At 39.4% G+C, this 19,763-nt stretch overlaps 1 protein-coding gene across 1 annotated transcript in view; it reads right to left on the bottom strand.

Annotated features, from left to right (window-relative positions):
* cachd1 (cache domain containing 1) overlaps positions 1 to 19,763 on the bottom strand; it is an 86,772-nt gene that overhangs the window by 28,784 nt on the left and 38,225 nt on the right. Inside the window, 2 exon segments of the mRNA XM_069704782.1 lie at positions 5,717 to 5,823; positions 16,247 to 16,395. Coding sequence (XP_069560883.1) covers positions 5,717 to 5,823; positions 16,247 to 16,395 — 256 coding nt within the window.

The following is a 19,763-nucleotide window of genomic DNA, read 5'->3' as shown; positions in this document are numbered from 1 at the left end:
GATTATGATTGGACTCCATCCATTGGGATGTTTGTTACCTGTCAAAACTCCTATCCCTCTTTTTCCTGTCGGTATCGCAACTAATGGATACCATTGAAGGCAAAAATGACAAAAGGTATATTCAGAAAACAAGTTAAATTTGTTTTGCTGCATTATTTGTGTGAATTTGATGGTTGAACTATTTCTGTTTATGCATTCAAAATAGCCAAAACACCCACTAGCACCTGTATGCCTACTGAACTCAAAACTCACTGGCCTGTACAATGTTTTTTTTTTCCCCCTCTCATCTCTGTATTTTCATAAACCAGATTCATTAAGCTTCAGGTTGAGATTTAAAAAAAAATCTCACTGCTCAAGTTGAAAAGATTTCCACACACACGTCAATTCACAGGCCGAGTTTACATTTACAACACAGTCAGAAATATTTAACAATTATTGTTGAAGGACAATTTAAAACATGAATACTATTCAATTTGGAGGATGTTAATTAATCACATTTGTGAGCTGCTGCACACAAAACATCTGTTAACTTGTACACCTCCCTCACGTGTGCATTGTTTTCTGTTATTGGCCTTTTCACACCATATCAGATCGATGCAAGCCTGCGTGTTCAGGCCCGACAAGGAATCAAATACATCCCTTTCAGACTGGACATAGTGTACACATGGAGAGACATCACCCCAGTCACACCTACCACAGAATGGATAAACTCAATGAAGAAGAAGTTTAAACTGCTCGACTACTGCTGACTACAGCACATTTCTTTCATTTGGATTCTGGATTTTGTCTGAAATAACAGCCAACCACAACCTCTGCACAGCCTATTTGCTCAAAACTAACAGAAAGATTTTTTTTTTCTTCTTTTTACTGGGTCACAGAGTCAACAGTATCTTCACAGAGATCCCATCACAAAGCCAGCAACTTCCTTTCCGCTCGCTGCAATACAAAACGGGCTTTCACAAAGAGACGGGTTGGGCGGAGGGGGAGGGGGGTGTTAGAGGGACACAAATAGAAACTTTTGGGCCTTCAACCAAGCAAAAACAGAGCCAGAGAAGAAACAGAGCATAGCCATCAAAGTACGCTTCATTAAAATAACATAATACACCTGATAAAACAACCTTTCATGTATTAAAATACAAGAATGCAGACCGACAGTGGTGAATCCAGCCACCTGAAGTCCTCAAACAGCCAAATTAACCAATCCTACTATTATAATGAAACTATATTCATAGGATACATATAGTAAGTATATAGGCTGCTGCCTTGGCCAGGTCTCCCTTGTATAAAAGAGATTTTTGATCTCAATGGGACTTCCTGGTACAAAAAAAGGTAAAATAAACAAACAAGTAAAATTTAGTAGCAGGCTGAAAAACTTGGGAAGTTGTTAAAAATTTCAGTTTCTCTTTTATGTAATTGCATTAAATCTATTAAACCCATGAAATTACTACTTATTGTTTTAGCTGTTAAATTAATCTAGCTTAACATTCAGTTGATTTTCTTTTCGAAGAAATGGTTTGATTTGAGTTACCCAAACTTTACAATGTTTAATTACTTTGCACTAATAAAAATGTCCCTTTTGTTTAGGGTCATTAGCAGCTGTAAGTAATCACCAGCTATTTTATCATTTAGCTGACTCGTTGTTATTATTCACATGGAGGTTTCCATTACCTAAAATGGGATTTCAGATTTCTTGTTAATTGCATATACGGTCTTTGCCAGACACGCTAACTACCATCCTCACATGTCAGCTGGGTCTAAATAGTCCCAAAATGTGGTTCTTGGCATGTGATTACTTTGGATTAATCACCTGCTAAAACAAACCTGTTTTGACCTTTTCCAAACTTCCAGCTTTAACACAAGCCAAAGCCTATTTTTTTTTTGCTATGGATGGGATGGAATATTACTTTCAACTAACACCAAAAGTAAAAAGTAAGTTATACACAAAAGTAAGTTATACACAAATAGAAAAACCATAGAAGTACTGTAAAATCATCCAAATGCCAAACACAGCACCAAAAAGCACCTCCGGCTACATTTACTTGACTTTTCTTTTGAGACGCATCATACATCATCTCTGCCCCGTCACTTCATCCATCTCTGAGGCTCATATAAACAGGAACCACTCCGTTGTGTTGACAGTGGAAGAAGGGCTCTGTATACATCTGTCAGGCTACAGTTCTCCATCCTGCCACCAATGTTTAGATCTTCTCAGAAACGGATGGACCAGCCAAGAAATGGGACCCCGATGACGCCCATTTCCTCCAACCACACAACTCCTGACAATCTGCAAATGACCTGCTGCAAGAGCACACGGACATAAATACACCAAATTAATAGCTTTAAGTATCACTTGCTCGATGAGAATGTTATAAATATTGAAGAAATGTCAAGAGGATTGTACTTTTACTGCCACTCAAGTTTTTAACAGCTAGTTTAATGGCTTTGTTAAAAGGTTAGGGATTGCGCAATCATAGCTCTCTCGCACTTACACTCTACAAAAGACTGTTCAAAAAGGGAACCACTGAAATCTAGACATGAAATAATGTTCTTAATCATCTTAACAACAACAAAGCAAGGAATTATCTCTCAATTCTGCTGTAAAAATATAGCTCACATATTCTGACAATGACGGCACTGTAATGTTGAGCAAATATAAAATTAATAATTTAATATTTATTTCATTCCTCATCTTAGTTTTGTGTGACAGCAAGCTAACATTTGCTAATAGACAAAACACAACAGATGCTAATGGGAGTGACAAACTATTGGACAAATACATTTTTTTTAACCCGGTGATGTCACATGAGGAAAAGTTAGGTGATAATCAAAGTGGTTACAATTTATCCTAAGGAGGGCATGATTGTGTCGGCTGAATTTTATGGTGATCCAACCAACACAACCACAAATATCAACCTCATGTAGGTTCCAAACACATGTCACTACCATTATTCTGGTGCTTTTACAGGGACATTTTGCATGTGGGAGATGTGGAGATATTTCACAGGAAGTGAACATCTTGACCTGCTGGATATGCTTTATGGAAATTCGGAGCTTCATCAAAGTCATTGGGGGCCATGAATGTTCGTGAAAAATTGAACTGCAGAACAACAGACTGATTGAGCAACTGACTGAACAATCGTGGAGCTGCAGCACCTTGATAATAGAGAGCTTCTGTATCCTGTGAACAGCTCTACATCTTCACTCTCATCATCACATGGGTTTCAAAGTGAAAATCTGGCTCCACTTGCCATAATTAGGTTCAGTTGAAGTTATGCGAGCATTATGTGAAGACCTTGCTGTGTGGATAAAAAAAAAAAAACTAGTTTGTATTTACACTCATTTCTGGAATTCTGGTTGTTTGGTTTCCCAGCTTGTCAGACACAGCCATGCAGCATGGCATGGTGAATGTGAGCCAAAGTGTTCAGTGGCACTCGGGACTTAAATTGGAGTTCAAGTTGATGAAAAAAAGAGGGGCCGATGGAGAGGAAATTCGTGGAAGAATATCGCAAATGGGAGGCATCTCCAAGTCAGTGAAACAGCTGAAATTGCTTCGAAAGAAAGAAAAAAACTAGACAGAGGAGAGAAGATGAGTCAAACCAGAGCTGTAATCAAACAGCACTCCACCTCAGTCATCGCTCATCTACCCGTCTCTTCTCTCCCACCTCAGTACCGATGCCTCCCACATACACCATCTTCCACTTCCTCCCAAAAAGAGTAAAATGGAAGATGAGAGGAGAGAAGATGGAAGAAATACAATGCAGTCTTGATACAATTACTCCATTACTCTCACCCCTCCCATCATTCATCACCCTCTCCCTCCCCCCCTATAGCTGCTTGTTTAGACTGGGCTGAGACAAATGGGAGAGAATGAATACACAGGGAGTGTGGGGGTCAAGGAGGGCTGAGTGTGAGGGACGGAGAGAGGAGAGGGGAGGCAGGGGAGGGGAGGTAACTTGAACTGGCCGTGACTGGCTTGTAGGGAAAAATAAAACCCTGCCGATGGTGACCTGTTATGAATGGCAGTCATTGTGAATGGTGTGCAGAGAAGGGATATCTGGGAACAAAACTGAGGTGGGGGCAACGGTGGGATGACAAAGGAAGAGCAAATGATGATGGCGGTTTCACCGAGTGGGCAATATCTACGGTGCAGTGGAAGAGTAATGTTCAGTGTACTTCAAATCTGATGCCTTTAAGTAATCCCTTTAATGTTTTGCAGTTTGTTTGTTTCAGTTTTTTTTTTTTTTTATTTTTTTTATTTTTATTGCACCAAAAACAAATTGTTCTCAAAACCTGAGCTAAGTTTTGCAACCAATTTTTGTAGCTCGTCAACACATTGCAGGACGCAAGTTATGCAGGAAGTTGAGTCTGTTTGTGTAACTTTTTTTTGCCTTGAATTTAGTCGAGATAGGTTAAACTGCCTGCTTCCTACTATGCCATATAGCACTGGTAATATATTAGAAAATAGACACATTTTGGCGACGTAAGTTTGAGAACTTTCTGTAAATCAGTAAGCATTTATGGGGAAACAAAGTAGGAAACATATTAGTGGAGTTTTAAGCTGCATTCTTACCTGACTTATCCTTGTAAAAACAGTTATGATAATTGATAAATCGCATGCAGTGTTGGCAAATTCACTAACATTCTTCTACATTCTTCGACCATTTTTATATGGATTTTTAAAACGTTCACAATCCCAACATCAAACTTGGATTGGTAAAATTCCCAGAAATATGCAAACACACATTTCTCAAGGGAACTGGCAGTGATTTTACAATAAACGTGGGACTGAAACTGGAAAATTGAGAGACATAAGGAAAGGGCTTCATTATTTCGGGAAGTACACCCTGTGTGTGTCACATATGCATGTACGGTTTGATATTTCTCCTCTGGAAGCGGGAGGAGCACACCACTAACCGAGCGATGGCAGCAGAACAGAAAGACGAGCGGGGGAAAGTTGGCCTTTGCCTGGCTTCAGTCAAATTGGTCCATTTTCTTCTTAATCAAATGCAGACTGGCATGTGCGGTGCAGACACATGTGGCTTTTACATGGTAATACTCTGCAATGTGCTTATGCAATCTGGAACCATCACACTGTTTTCCATGGCTTTTACTCGTATGATTTGCAAGCAGGATGTTGTGGTTGTACATAGCACATGTACAGTTACATATGAATATGCACAGTTTTTGTAAGATGATGCCATGATGATTGGAGGATTTCCATTTGAGGTAAAGTGAGAGGAGAATCAAAGAACCAAAAAGCTCTTAACAACAGGATGATAAAAACATACAACCTAAACACAATTGCAGACAAGAGTTCAAAGTCAAACTGAGTGCATTTGATCTCAGGCTATAAAATAAAGCTTTTTAAAATCAAAGGCTGAAAAAAAAATCAAGAGGCGGAATGTAAAATTGAAGAAAGTGAGAGTGAGGAAGACCATGAAAACATTTCATTGGATTATTATTTTAATCTCGGATCAATCAGTCCTCTATATATATATATATATATATATTTTTTTTTTTTACATTTCAGAAGCTGGAGGATAGAATAGATAACACAAATTCTTAACTAAAATCTGGTTGCCGTGGAAACAGTTGATAAATTATCGTCGGCAAACTCTGCATCCATGTTGAATTTCATGAACCTGATCAGTTTCTATGCGAGCTAATAATTGTCCCTTCATCTGGAGTGATCTTTGTGTGTGCATGCGTATCAAACCTGAGTTGAGGTCTCGTCCGGGGTTGAATGCTCGGCTGTTGACGGTGGGGGAAAGTCTGTCACAGCAGATGGTCTTGGAGACGTTGGTATTGAAGTTACCATCAAACCTAAAAACACACAAACAGGCAAGATTTGAGAATTTACAGAGCGTGTCCAACTCATTTGTTGGTGCAGCAGCGCTGGCTTTTCTCTCAGCACTAACAGATTTACTACTCCACTGCTTTATTTCCTGTAAAACCAAACTCACAGGTTTACACATACCTCTGACTTTACAGCAACGGTCACGTTTTAACTAGAAAGCTATTGACTGCGCTCTGCACGACTTACACAATTATTTGAAAAAAGTGAAACCATGAAGTTAATGAAATAACATGAAACATCTGCTGAAACTAATAGACCGCGGTTGTTTCATTTGAGCTACAATGTATCACTAACTATATCATCTGTTGCCCAGACCTCATATTAAAGCCGAAGTTACAGCGGGTGAATAATACTTTCCATGGAAAACTGCTCGAATTCTGCTTTTCTCTGAACAAAGCTAATACCGAATTCCCAGAATACATATAAATGTGATTGTAAGAAGGACTGTCAGTGTAATTTGATGATTCAAAATCATCTGTCCCAACTTGTATCATCTGTCTCTATGTCAAACTTTTTATTATTTCCCTCATTCCTACTTTGTCATTTAAAAAAAAAAAAATTGACAGACAACAGAGGTTGTACAGTTGATGTGCACAGCGACCTTTACACTAATATTGCCTCTGGTTGTTCCCTTCCTGAACAGAATTCTCATGAAAGGACAATGATACGGTTGAGGTGGTTTAAACTGAGAAACTGAGAGGAGACACAGCATGTGTGAAGTCCCCTCCTTAAATGATTCCATGGATTAAGTTACCCATAATGCACCCTTGAAAATGTCTTCATGTAATTTATCAGAATTTCTTTGATATTGCAAAAGTTAGCTATTCTCATGTGTCAAAGCAGTTTACATAATTTTTGAGAATCGTTGCTGTCCATCAGTTTCTTATGAAACCTCGGTCACAATTCCAAATTTAAATAACCTAGACTCTTCACATGGTCCTCCTACATACAATAACAATTGAGCCATGATTACATGGAACAGATTGAACTCTTTTAGAAAACAGGACCCAAAAGACCACTGGCTGACATGCAGAGGCTCTTCTACGGCCGAGTTTAGGGTTACTTTAAACATATGGCATACGAGGAGATGAAAGTGGATGGAGAATAAAGGGTGGGCTCATAGAAAAATGGAAGATAATTGCTTTAAACATTTACATTGCCAACCTCTAAACAAACACACAATGGAGGCTGACGAAGAGGAAATGTTTGCTTTCTCTATTGTACTCAAACTTGTGTGGCATTTTCATGTATTCCTTCATTTCATAAGACTAAAGAAGAATTTAAGAACTTGATGAAACAGTTCTTTCTCCACAACCGGACTGAGAGGCTGATTAAGAGAAATGTAATTAAACAGAACAAGCAGATACTCATATGTGGGTAAGGGCATCTGCAGGATGCATACTGTCTGATCTCTTATCTGTGAAAGGCCTTAAGGAAGTCAGACAGAGTGGACACACAGAGACAGAGGAGAAGTTTAAGGACAAAGTGTGGGGGCTTCAAGCTCTAACTTGGATTTGTAAGTCCAACAGGTTACAATAGAAAAAAAAAAAGGATTAATCAAGGTTTATGCAAGAAAAATAATAGTGACCTGCTTTTGAAGTTCTGTACGCAGGACGGATGGTTGTAGTTACAATAAACTGTTTTGTCTGAGATGTTTAGATGTGCGTTTACTGCAAAGCACCATAGGGCAAATTCAGGTCAGCTGATTTGAGATACTTTACTCCATAATAAATCCATGGATCACTGTGAAGGAAGTAATTTTACACATATTCCAGGACATACTTTATTATCTGTGGCAAATAAAATGAGCATCAATTTACAGTATTTTTTTTTTTTTATATATATATACTACTATGTCAGTGACACAAATGTATCACAAAATTGGGTGGAATTTCTGCTGGTGGTTGAAAACCATCCTGTACGTTTGTGCTTTAGATAGTGAATGCTTTTGTAATTTAAAACCATTACACAAAAGCACAAGCATACATACATACATATGTGTCTCCTGGTATGATTAGAAATTTTATTTCCCCCTTAACAAAACAATGATGATTCCTGACTGTCAGCATTCAGGATACATCCCCGATGTCAGTTACACTCTGGCAACGCTCTGACAAAGAAGAAGATGGGCAGTATTTCCGTTATCTGTAATGAGCTTTAAATGAACAAATTAAAAACTCTTGTTAGTCATTGTTCCTCGCTTGCATTGGCTGGCGAGGCTGGCTGTTTTAACTGGTCTCCACAAGGAGCTCTGGTGTGATATGAAAGATGTGGCTGCAGTGTTGTCCTTGAGCATACACACACCCAAAAGTGTTAAAGAAGTGTCAAGACAACGAGACACGTATCACAATCAGCACATCTTTAACACGCTGGTGTTCCTACAAATATCACGCATGACATAGCCGATCATTTTTCAGTACTTCATTCTGGTGTTCAGCAAAAGCATAAGCAGCGTTATTTTAAAATGTGTGTGTTGATGGTGAAACCTGGTTTCCAAAACCCACAAAACAAATAGAGGGAGGTATGCAGAGGAGCCGGCTGCTCTGCACTGCACCAAGCCTGAGAGCTTTGATCCTTCCATTCCTGGACTCCCCCCACCCCCTCTGGCTCAGCAACATACAGGCACACATGTGCACACCTAAACACATGCACACGCTACACACTCTTTGGCTCTCTCTGCTTGCAGACCTGGCCCTGGCCAGTTTGATTGACGGGTGCTGTGATGTGCAGGCTGCATTTGAACTTCACTCATTTAGAGTCCCAAAAGGCCAAAGTCATTACTATTCTCCTTCAACACACTCTGCATAGAAGTCTTGGGCAGGACGCTCAGCAAAATGTGTGCTAGATAAAAAATACATTTGCAGCCGCTTTGAATTTCACATCAAAAAACATATGAGGGAGAGAGACAGAGAGAGCGAGGGAGAGCGAGAGAGAGCGAGGGAGAGAGAGCTTCGAGTCTGATCAGACATCTTAATAAGGGCACCAAAAATCTGGTTTACAAAAAGGCAGGACTCAACAGACACAAAAAGTATATATATATACGAGCTGGATTTGATAACTGAATATAAAAATAATAGTAGAAATTCTAATTATCCATAAATGTTGCAAAAAGCTCTGTACAATTCTTCCAATTATTCTTACAGAATATGCATATTAATAATGTATGGAAGGAATGCTCGCATCATTACCATACCTCCCAAAAGGGGAGTGTTCTGCAGTAATCAGGAGTGAATCCGAAGATAATTCAACAAATAGTTAACCCCAAAGACTATAATTTGTCAAAATCCCTCATCTGCTGTTGATTAAATCCATCTTTGTTCATAACAATTACTTATTTTAAAGTTTATTTAAGGAAATGCCTTAAAGTGGCTTAAAGTGACACCTTTGCCTTCATTCAGTACACACAGATCTATAAACATGCAAATAGCCCTGGCCTCTGTCTCCACCCACGCAACACGAGCTGGAGGTTTCATTGACGTGGAAAGCCCCGCCCCTGCAACTTGATGTGATTGGTTCCCCAGGTGTGTGATGTATGAAACCCTGGCTGTCCAAATCTGTGTCTTTGAGATTCTCATCAGTGCAATGCAGTTTCAAAGTGGAAATGTTGAGTCATGACACTGACAGCTCATTTCACTCATGATATGTCTTGTAGCATATTAAAAACACCACATTGTATTTACCCAAGTTAAAACTTGATTTTCATTTGAGGGTCTTTAAAAGTCTTTGAATTTTGACATTTTTGTCTTTGCTTTTAGCCCAGAATGAAACCGAGATTCATCATTTTTGAAAAACCAAAGGGGAAAAAAACCAGTTCCTTTGAATTTTAGAAATATAAATGTTTGTGAGGACACGAAGAGAACGGACAGGAAGCCCAGAGCCTTGAAGCACAGAGAGTAACAGAAAGACTCTTCTAAATAAGGCAGCACCCGATGCTTTCAGCAGTTTCTCGCCATCCAATGTTTATAAAATCCTCTTACATCAAGTTGCACCCAGCTGCAGGAACCATGTATATCCACAGAGGATGTAGTCCTACACCGTTCAGAAACCCCAGTGAGAACAATTACCTTGAAGAGGCCTGGTGTTGTGTGAACTCAAACGTCAATAATAATATAATTTCTAATGTGTTTGCAATCCCTCAGCGGTAGAAGTGGTAAAGCAGACAACATGCTAGCTGGAGAATCGAGAGTGCCTGAAGAAGGCCTTTCATGTATCTGGCTCTGGATGACAGCCCTACCCAGACAGATCTGACTGTAATATCAATATGCAGAATTAAAAACAAGTTCAACTGAGAGGTGTCTTTAATATTCTGGTCTCTCACTGGTATGAAAATAGTGGTGGACACAATATTGGCAACACCTTTCAAATTAGTACCCCTCCAAGTCCTCCTAAATTTCTGACACAGTGACAACAAAATATAAATATTTTTCTAAAATAATCAGGGTTTAATTGCTCAGCCAACTGTATTAGACTGTACAGATGTATATAGTCAATTTATGACAGTCAATAATGTTATAGATGTAGGGCAATGTTGCCTGCAGATATACAAAAATAGCAGGGTGAATGAAATTAGCAGAGCAGGTTAAAAAATAAAGCTGAGATTTATTTTAAATTCATGGAAATATTTTCTGAAAACATGGATACTGCTGCACATCTTATCCAGGTTTCTGAATACTGAGTGACACGTGATGTACAAGAAGCAGAAACAATAGCTGCAGTAAAAAAAAAAAATTCACTTTTGGAGCAATGGAGAAAGTCAATTTAGTCATTCAGTATTGAATAAGTTAAATATACTCCATCATTTTGAAGATTTAAGTCTGTAGAAAAAGGTTACAGGTTACCGGAAAGATTAATTATTTCAAATTTGCAGCTTTTTGTTTGTGAACACAGCAGGCATGTATGATTCAGTAACTAGGATTTATCACAATAACAAGATGCAAAACCACATTTCTCCGTGTTTCACGGAAATGTCATATCCCAAATATGATCAAAACCAGGATTAGTCTCTTAACCTGGATACTCATCTCGATGTGAACACACTGTTGCATAATTTAATTTGTTCTCAACACCGTGTTCACAGCTTCACTATTGCTTCCAGTGAAAACTTCAAAGGCCAACTGCTGTCTTCAACATTTAATGAGACAGCGGTTTAGCTCGCTGCATAGCTGTGCACCTACACGTATAGTGATGACATACAACCACTGCTAACACTTTAATGTTGATCAGTTTTTAGATTGTTTTTCTTTTTGGAGAGAGTGGCACTTTTAATGGAGATGATGAATACAAATTTACCACTATTGTTTTTAGTTCTGGATCGTGACCAGCCATGATGAGGAAATGGGGTTCTGGCTTCTAGTCATATCAGTCCTGCCCACTTTCAGTCTACTGGCACACTAATTGGCTTTTTGTTGGACATGCACAGTTTTACTGGATAAATTAATTTTATTGTGAATGAGGTATTGGTTAATATACATGTATGACTCATTATAACTCATATTAGTTTGTAAATAAGCACTGGTGTTTAAGTCATCTCACTTAATGGCTGCGTTGATATGCTGGGGGAGAGTAACACTGGGGACACTTCTGTATTTACTGGTTCAATTTGTAGGCTACTGATACTACTACTACTACTACTACTACTACTACTACTACTACTGATGCTACTAACCGATTTATTGGTGTGTTTGCTCAAGTGAGGTCTAAATCCCACTATTATTGTTTGACTAAAAGCATATTTAGGTTATTGATTTGATGTTTAATATGTGTTTGAAAGTACAGTCTTGTGAGGAAAATAAGTAAAGACTACATATTTGAATGTATTTTATTGTTATTAGTGTGAAGGTTGTGTTTGGGATGCTGAATTCTAATGATTGAAGTTTGAATGGGTTAAAAAAAAAAAAAAAGAATAGAAAGAGGCCATATAGTTGAGCCCATGTGACCTCCCTGAATATGAGTAAAGGATGGGAGGAGGGCCAAAGGCTGAAAGGAAGGTGAAGATGAAGGAGGATAAAAGATGAAGATGAAACGAAGATGAAATAAATGTAAGCAGGTTAAAAAAATTGGAAAGTTGAAGGGAAGCAAGGACAGAAGGACAAAGAGGAGAAGAGCCAAGGAGGAGGAAAATTGACATTAACAGAGGCTTAACAGAGTTCTGAACGTGGCCCAGCATATACACCTGCTGGGGTCACTTAAACAAACCCCCTCACAACCTGCCATCTCCTCTTCTGATATGCAAACACAGATATCATCATCTTGCTGACTGAGCAACGAGGACACCAGAAGATCAGCTTGATCTGAAGCACGAAAGACTGAGCAGCATCTCACCGGTGCAACATATACCCTTGAATTGACCTGTAGCTCTGCCAACAGCTCAGATAGTGAGAATTCCTCTTTAGAAACACGAGCTAGGCACTAGCACTATGCTACCGTTAATCTTTATGTTTAATTTATGAGGGTAGATATTGAACTTCTGCAATATCACCCCTCATATGATATTGCTGCATATTGTGAAGCACTCCTGTGATCACAAGGAGTCAATCTGGGCATTTGAAGTTGTGTTCAGCAACCAAATAACATTGAAAACAAATATATTTTGTCATGTACGGTGTTTGCAAAAAAGAGCTTGAAACCCAGTGTGTGTACACATTTAACTGAGCCACCTGCAGTTAATGCACTAGAAATTCTGTACTAACAGTTGAACTTTTAGGAAAACAAATGGACACAAGCAGAAGATTGACGTTTGATGGATGCAGCAGCAATGAAAAAAGATCAACGAGTTTGCACACGCACATCTTCTGGACCAAATTTGATGAAGCAGTTGGCATAAATTGGACGAACTATTTATGTTTGATTCCATAAAAACAAAATCCCTCTTAATCACATAAGGTACATTTCAAGCCTGTAGTGTTGGAAGATCAAATCCTGATCAATGAAGATGGATCCGTATCTGTCAGAGTTAAGAGCCAGGTTAAAAACAGTATTTCTTAAAGCTACAGCTGAAGTAGCAAATGGTCAAAGTGCATAAGTATCACGAATAGTTCTGCTCCAAGTGGAAGCATTACCGTGAAGTTTGGTGCAAACACAGATTTTTCCACCTAGTTCTCTAAATGAAGCACTGATGTTTAACACGCCGCTGAGATGTGGGCATGCCTGAAGGCATCAGTCGTCTTTAGGCACACCTTGCCACATTTAGCTTTTTTTCTGTCTTTCTCTTCTCATATTTTAGTGAGACATTTGTTTGTTTCCCTCATAAAAGAACTTTTCTGGTTGATATTAAAAGTATTTCCCTTTAACAGCCCATTTATTAGTTTACCTCTTCAAGATCTACTGGTGAAAAGAGACTATTAAGTGCCATGTGGGCTGCTGCCAAGCACACTTCTCACTTTTACAAGTGCATAGCAGAGGAACTGTTGAAATGAGCACCTGGAGATCGCATGTTAAAAAATATAAACATACAGACCGATGTGCACCCACACCGGTTCTACGAGCCACATACACTTGCTATTTTCAGGTCCGGCCTGCCGTTGATGCAGAGTAGTGATTAAAGCATACCACTGAGCACTAAGCACTGCCCTCGGTGGCCTCCCTGTGAAATGATAGCCTGCCAGCTTGACGGCTAGCAGACATGGACACGCTGTGAATCACCTGATCCCCCATTAAACTGGCTGACCTGACTGAGACCCCCACAAGCAGCTGATGCCCGAGACCAGTGAAGGACATTCTGAAGTGGACGACACGGAGCGGAAGTCCAGTCACAATGCCGGGCTAACTCCCGTCCAACCAGCCGGAAAGCACGATGTAATTTTTCCAACGTGATACTGTACGATACAACACCCACTTCAAGGCTTGATGTTAAGCTGATTGCCCTTTTCTTGCAGAGTTTGATAAGAAGATGGATACTATTCTTATATATGTCTGTTTAGTATGTAGCTGGAGACAGCAGCCCGTTAGCTTAGCCGTGCATAAAGCCAGGTAACGGGGGCGGGGGGGGGGGGGGGGGGACCAACTAGCCTGGCTCTGTCCAAAGGTAACAAAATCTGCTACAAGCATAGCTAAAGCTCAGGCATTTTCATATGCTGTTCCTTTATTCACTACAAAAACTTAAGTGTATTGACAAGTTGCAAATTTGTGGGATGTTATATACTCAGACTATTTTTGGACAAACACCCTTGTGTCAAAACAAGTAACTGCATTTCCCAAAATGTCAAACTATTCCTACAAGTTTGAAGTTCTGTCCTGTTGTCTATGAACAACAATAATTTTGTTACATCCAAGAAATAGAGCCCAACCTAGCTTTGCATGCAACTTATCAGATCCTGATTTTAATGGGAAGGAAAAGTTGTTTTTGATATTTTCTCATGCAGCACTCTCAGGAGGGGAGACCTAAATTCTTTAGAGTACAGTCCTTAAAAATATCTCGCGATCCTGTATGAACCCAAAAAATGAAAGCGAGAAAACTCTTTGCCTTTTGCCTCCCCTGAGGAAGATCCTTTGAAGTTCAGGGATCTATCAGACTCCGCTTCAGTTTGGTATGTCCTCCACCACCACCACCACCACCCTTGTGACTCCTCCTGCATCATTCCATCTCTCATGCCCAGGTCTTATATAATCTTTTTCCTCGGGAATCTTTTTTTTTTTTCTTTTCGCCTCGACTGTCTCTCAAAGCTGTAAATCCGGGGTTTTAGAGATGGCTTTACAGGGCACATGTTGGGACAAAAATACAGCGTGTCTGTGCGTGAACGAGTGTTGAATGTATGTGCAATATGTCATGCACATGATTCAGCTACAGGTGGCCGGTGGCCCTGAGCCAGACAGCCTGGCCCTCTGCATGACAGGAGCAAAGACAGGTGACCTTGCAGCCTGTGAAGTCTGCAGTGCAAAAAAAACCTTCAGAGACCAGTAACTGGCCTCATCGGCTGATAAAGGGGAGGAAGATAGACAGAAATGGAGAGAGCAGGGATGAGGGGTAGAGGCAGCTGCTGCTCTGTAGATTAGAACTGAAAGCACCTCTCTCTCTCTCTCTCTCTCTCTCTCTCTCTTTCTCTCCTCTTTCTCTCCTCTTTCTCCCCCCCCCCTCTCTCTCTCAGCTTTGAACTGTGTTTTTGCCTGCTGCAGTCGGTGATTGGCTGAAAAGCTGGGTCTACACTGCAGGCTGGGCCAATTTTAAACTCTCTCAGCATAGGACTTAAATCTGACATTTTCAATCCCACACCCAGTTTGATAAAAGAAATAGACACAATTGTCATGTGGGCACCCTTTTCACAAAGCCCCATTGCCTATTTACACTCTATTCATAAGAAGCATAATGAAGATAATCGTGACACTGAATTTTGTGTCAATAATATTAGCCTTTATGCTACAAAAGGTTTAAATATCATGATGAAAAATCCAGTGAATATATCTATGCCAACACAACCATCACATCCCGGCTTTTCAATAAACTTTATAACCTATGAAAACACCAATATCGTTATGCCATCCTGGGCTCCAAGTCCCATAAAACTTATAATTGTTGAGGTACACTGCAGCAAAGCAACAACAAACATTTTAATAGGTTCTGAAATGAGGGAAGAGTTTAAAAAGGCGGCCAAGTATCAAGAGCATGCTAGTATTGCTCATGGCTGTAAATGATGGGATTTACACACAGCTATAAGTCATCCAAGGATGATCAAAACATGTTTAAACACGGACAAATGGGGATTTGTGCATGTAGTTTGAGCATAAAGCAATGTATAGAGAGCTGAGTGCAGGTGCTAACAGTGGGTGGTGGGTTTTCAGTCAGAAACCTCCTGCAGAGATTTTTGTGCAAGCATTATGATACAAAGAAAGAGAGAAAAGTGTGATTTTGCATGCGTGTTAAAAGGTCCCACATTGCATAAATTGAGGTTTCTTTTTTTATTCTTTAGTATACAGCAGGTTTAGCAGCTATGTGTCAAAACACTTAGTCCATGGAGAAAGTCACACAACCCATATGTAGCAACTTCACTGTTGGGACTTCTGTAAGCTTGTGATGTCACAAACCCACTCATGTCATATTTCCACCCTCAGGGCTTTTATGTGGAACAAAATACCAAGCAATCATTGCATCGTGGAGCTAGCAAATGAAAGTAACAAATAAAACCTGTGATTGGCCTGAATGTGCGTCATGCAGAAAACATTCAGCCAATCAGATGATAGGATCATTAATATCAATGCACCTTAAAGGCACAGACACAAATCAGCCTGTTCATGGTAGAGCTCTAGAGAAAAGCTTAAGATGGGAGATGTAAAACTATGTAGAGATTTTTTTGGTGCTTAAAACCACAACATTTTCTTTTTATGGAAATCAAATCAAATAAATATAATACATGAAAAGTGCGGCTTATGGGACCTTTAAAGACAAAAGTTACTCACTCCATCATAGACACTGGTATGGAGCAGCAGTCCTGTATTGCAGTGAGTGGAGAGGTGAGGTGGGCCGTGTACGAGGCCTCCACCACCTGTTTGTTCCTGTTCACCACATCCAGGTACCGGTTAAACTTCTCCCGGATCTTCTTGGCCAACTGCAGAAATGACACATAGACATGGAAATAAGATAACAAGTAATGGAGACAGTTAAATTCATCACATACCTTTATACAGCTTGAAGCATTTCAGCTACGTTTTTCAGTCATCCATGTCACATATCTGATGGAACAGCTACATTCCTATTTTAATCACTCATACCATCTACACAGGACACATAATGCTTTTCATTTAGAGATGACTTCTAACACAAGCAGCAATGACAAGTATTCTTTTGTATAATACAGTCGTAAAACGTTGCACATCAGTGTTATGTGTCTGAGGCCAAATGTTGGAGCAAAGAAGGGATCAATTCATGTAGTTCTGTAACATGATGGGCTACTTTTGCTTGTATTACACAGATAAATATGTCTTTACGACAGCTGAAGTTGTATTTAAGTCTTTATAATGGTCTCAGTTAGACAGTTGGAGAGAAATTTCAAATTAAAACTATATTATTGCGGATCTCTTACAAAAACAAATGTAGACACGCACAAACATCTTATATAATGTTCACTAAAATGTTATAATATGTCGTGTTTATATGTGCATGTAAATACAGTTAATCTATGAAGCTATCCTAATCAAAATGTTCTCTAATATCAAAGCCAAGTAAAACAAACACTGCTGATCTCAGAGTGACACAAAATGAACTTACTTTATCACCCATTTGCAACCCAATTTGTCCAGAAAACTGCAAATATGTCAACACTGGTTGGAAGTGTTGGTGTAAACTGATATTTAAATGTGTCCATGTAAACATAGAGTGACACTTCAAGGCAAATGTGTCCATACTCCCTCCTGCATGCATCTGTAGAACCTAAAATAAACAATGTCCTTAAATATACGCGTGTACAAACACACACAACTTAATATTCACAAAGGAAGCTGAGCAATATCAAAGATGCCCGGACTGCGGGCTCCACTAAGTGTGAAATCCATCACTGTTAAAGCAGAGCAGAATGATGGATGTCTGCGGCTCAAACCCTCTCCACTCCCACATGGAACATTCTTCATCATTTAATATGAAAATCCATCCAAAAACACAGCACCGGGCCAATCGAAAGTCAAACTGTGGAGCCGCTGGGGCAGAGTAAATATTTGTGGTGAAGAACAGCCCTTGTTTAAATACACTGTATTCTACCACTCATATGCAGTGTATTTATTATGTGCTATTTCTTGAGATGATTACCTTGGAAAATATACTACTTACTATTGAACTTTTTGGGCAATAAATGTTTTCTGTGTTCACTTTATTAAAAAGGAGAAGAAAAAAAGATTAATTTAAGGTCCCAAAATGTCCTAGGTGAGATAGAAATTCTGTTTTCGGGTGTGATTTACCTTGAGAAAAAAAAGAGTGAAAACCAGCAAGCAGGATTAAGAAAATGGTGTTTCTGAACAAAGGCAGCAACAACAGCAAATTCAGCTATGTTTACTGGGGCCCTTCATGCTGCCCCCTGAACAAGCATACATTCTACTTTGTCTTTGTCTCTGAGGAACCACGTTCTGGTTGAGCACACATATCACAGTGCTCTTTCAAAACGGGGATCCAGATCTTTGGTGAAACTAATAGCCAGCTCTGCAGCAGCCTCCTGGGGGACATTAATAACCAACGCACCAGCAGCTCTTCATAATGAACTCCTGTTCTTGCTGTTGTTTGCCAAAATGCCTTGAAAATGTTTTATGGAGAACGGTGTGGAACTCGCATCCATTTAATCTGAGATATAACGTGTGTAATCTGTCCCAGATTATCCTGTTAATTTGAAAACTGTCATAATCCACTGCATCTGTTAAAGTACTAATCATGTCCAATTACTTTAAGATTGGCTTTTCATCTAATATTTGTACAATACTTAAAAAGGTAGGTTCTAAACCTTAAAACCATTGTCATTTACTGAAGTGAACACCAAAATCTTTACTTGCTGAAACCTTTCCTCTTGTTCATATTGGCTAGAGTCCATCCCAACACTCCGTGAATTAGATTTACACATTCTATAGTCCTTCCTGTGACAAAACATAAAGATAAGAAGGATATTTACTTGAATTGACTAAATCAATTTGCTGATGCATTATATTAAACTTGGAATATAGTTTTACACTAATCTAGGACCTTGATTTTTGTCCCTCAATACCTACAATGGAAGCACCATAGGACAGGATGTCTTAATGGCCTTTATGAATAGGGGCAATTATTATACCAAGTGAAAACCGTGACCTATTGTTCTTAACAAATTATCATCAAGCAGTGAAACATGTGTATTAACTGATGACGAGCCAAGCAAGCCTGCTTGTATGACACATTTAACGGCTGTTTCAGTGGTTGTATATATGGCGGGACAATGAGAGCACTTCAGTGAAGTATGAACTACTACGAGCAGTTTATTCACATATTTTTTGTTGTATTTGTGTGGAGTTGGCCTTTGTTCACCAAATGTTAATAATCTGCTTCAATTATTTTTCAGGGGTATAAACTAGGGTTGGGCATTTCAAGCAAAAACTGGGAACTATTGAACTATTGCTCATAGATCACCCCAACAAGCTCACCAAATACCATCAAACTTTAAAAACCTTCAACTTGGACAAAGCTGATGAGAGGCATGTCTTTAGATATCATCTTTGCTCTACAACTCTAACATAAAATTTATGATTCAAACTTTTGACTGCTGATCTGTGGATGGACCCTCTACTTGGTGCTTCACTGTCTAATGATAATATCTGTGGTAGACTTATATACTAGCTGTACCGAGCAGAGTTTTCACTGCACACTAACAAATTCACTAACAAATTTTTTAATAAGTTCCACAAAGAACTTTTTGATGGCTTTAGTCATGTTTTCTGTTTGTAATGAAGCATCTAATCTCAGTGTCACACGTTTTACCTGAGCCAGGTGGTAACATGTCATTTGGCAAAAAGCTTTTAGGTGGTGTACCGCCACCTACTGGTGGTAATAACACGCTACTAACAAGCACGAGTAAAATCAAGGGAAGTCAATCGGTGGGTTCCAATCAACTTCTATATCAAAGTGATTAAACACGTGCAAACTAAGTTTCTTCATTTTTAGATTTAAAACGGTAGAAAACGGCAACAATGACAAAAAATGGTGGTCTGAATACTTTCCGAGGCCATTGTGAGTCACCTCCTCAGCCTTTGTTGGATACAGAAAAAGGCTTATTTCCACAGTAACTGGACCCCCTTTGTTCCCATCCCATAATTACCGCTGCCTGCAAAAAGGCTGTGATTGAAGCCAGGAACAGGGAAATGTACCGCGACCCACTGACCGCTGGTACACCTAATCAGCCCGCCGCCATTCCTATTAGGGTTTGAACAGGGACCTGAGGCACAGCCCACAATTACGGCTACTCCACCA

Source organism: Brachyistius frenatus, unplaced genomic scaffold, assembly GCF_029030835.1.
Source record: "Brachyistius frenatus isolate BFR_SWC_R1_liver_20210118 unplaced genomic scaffold, ASM2903083v1 Contig_52, whole genome shotgun sequence".
Taxonomy (NCBI): Eukaryota; Metazoa; Chordata; class Actinopteri; family Embiotocidae; genus Brachyistius; species Brachyistius frenatus.
The sequence above is the reverse complement of the archived record's forward strand: the minus strand, read 5'-3'. Positions and strand labels throughout refer to the sequence as shown.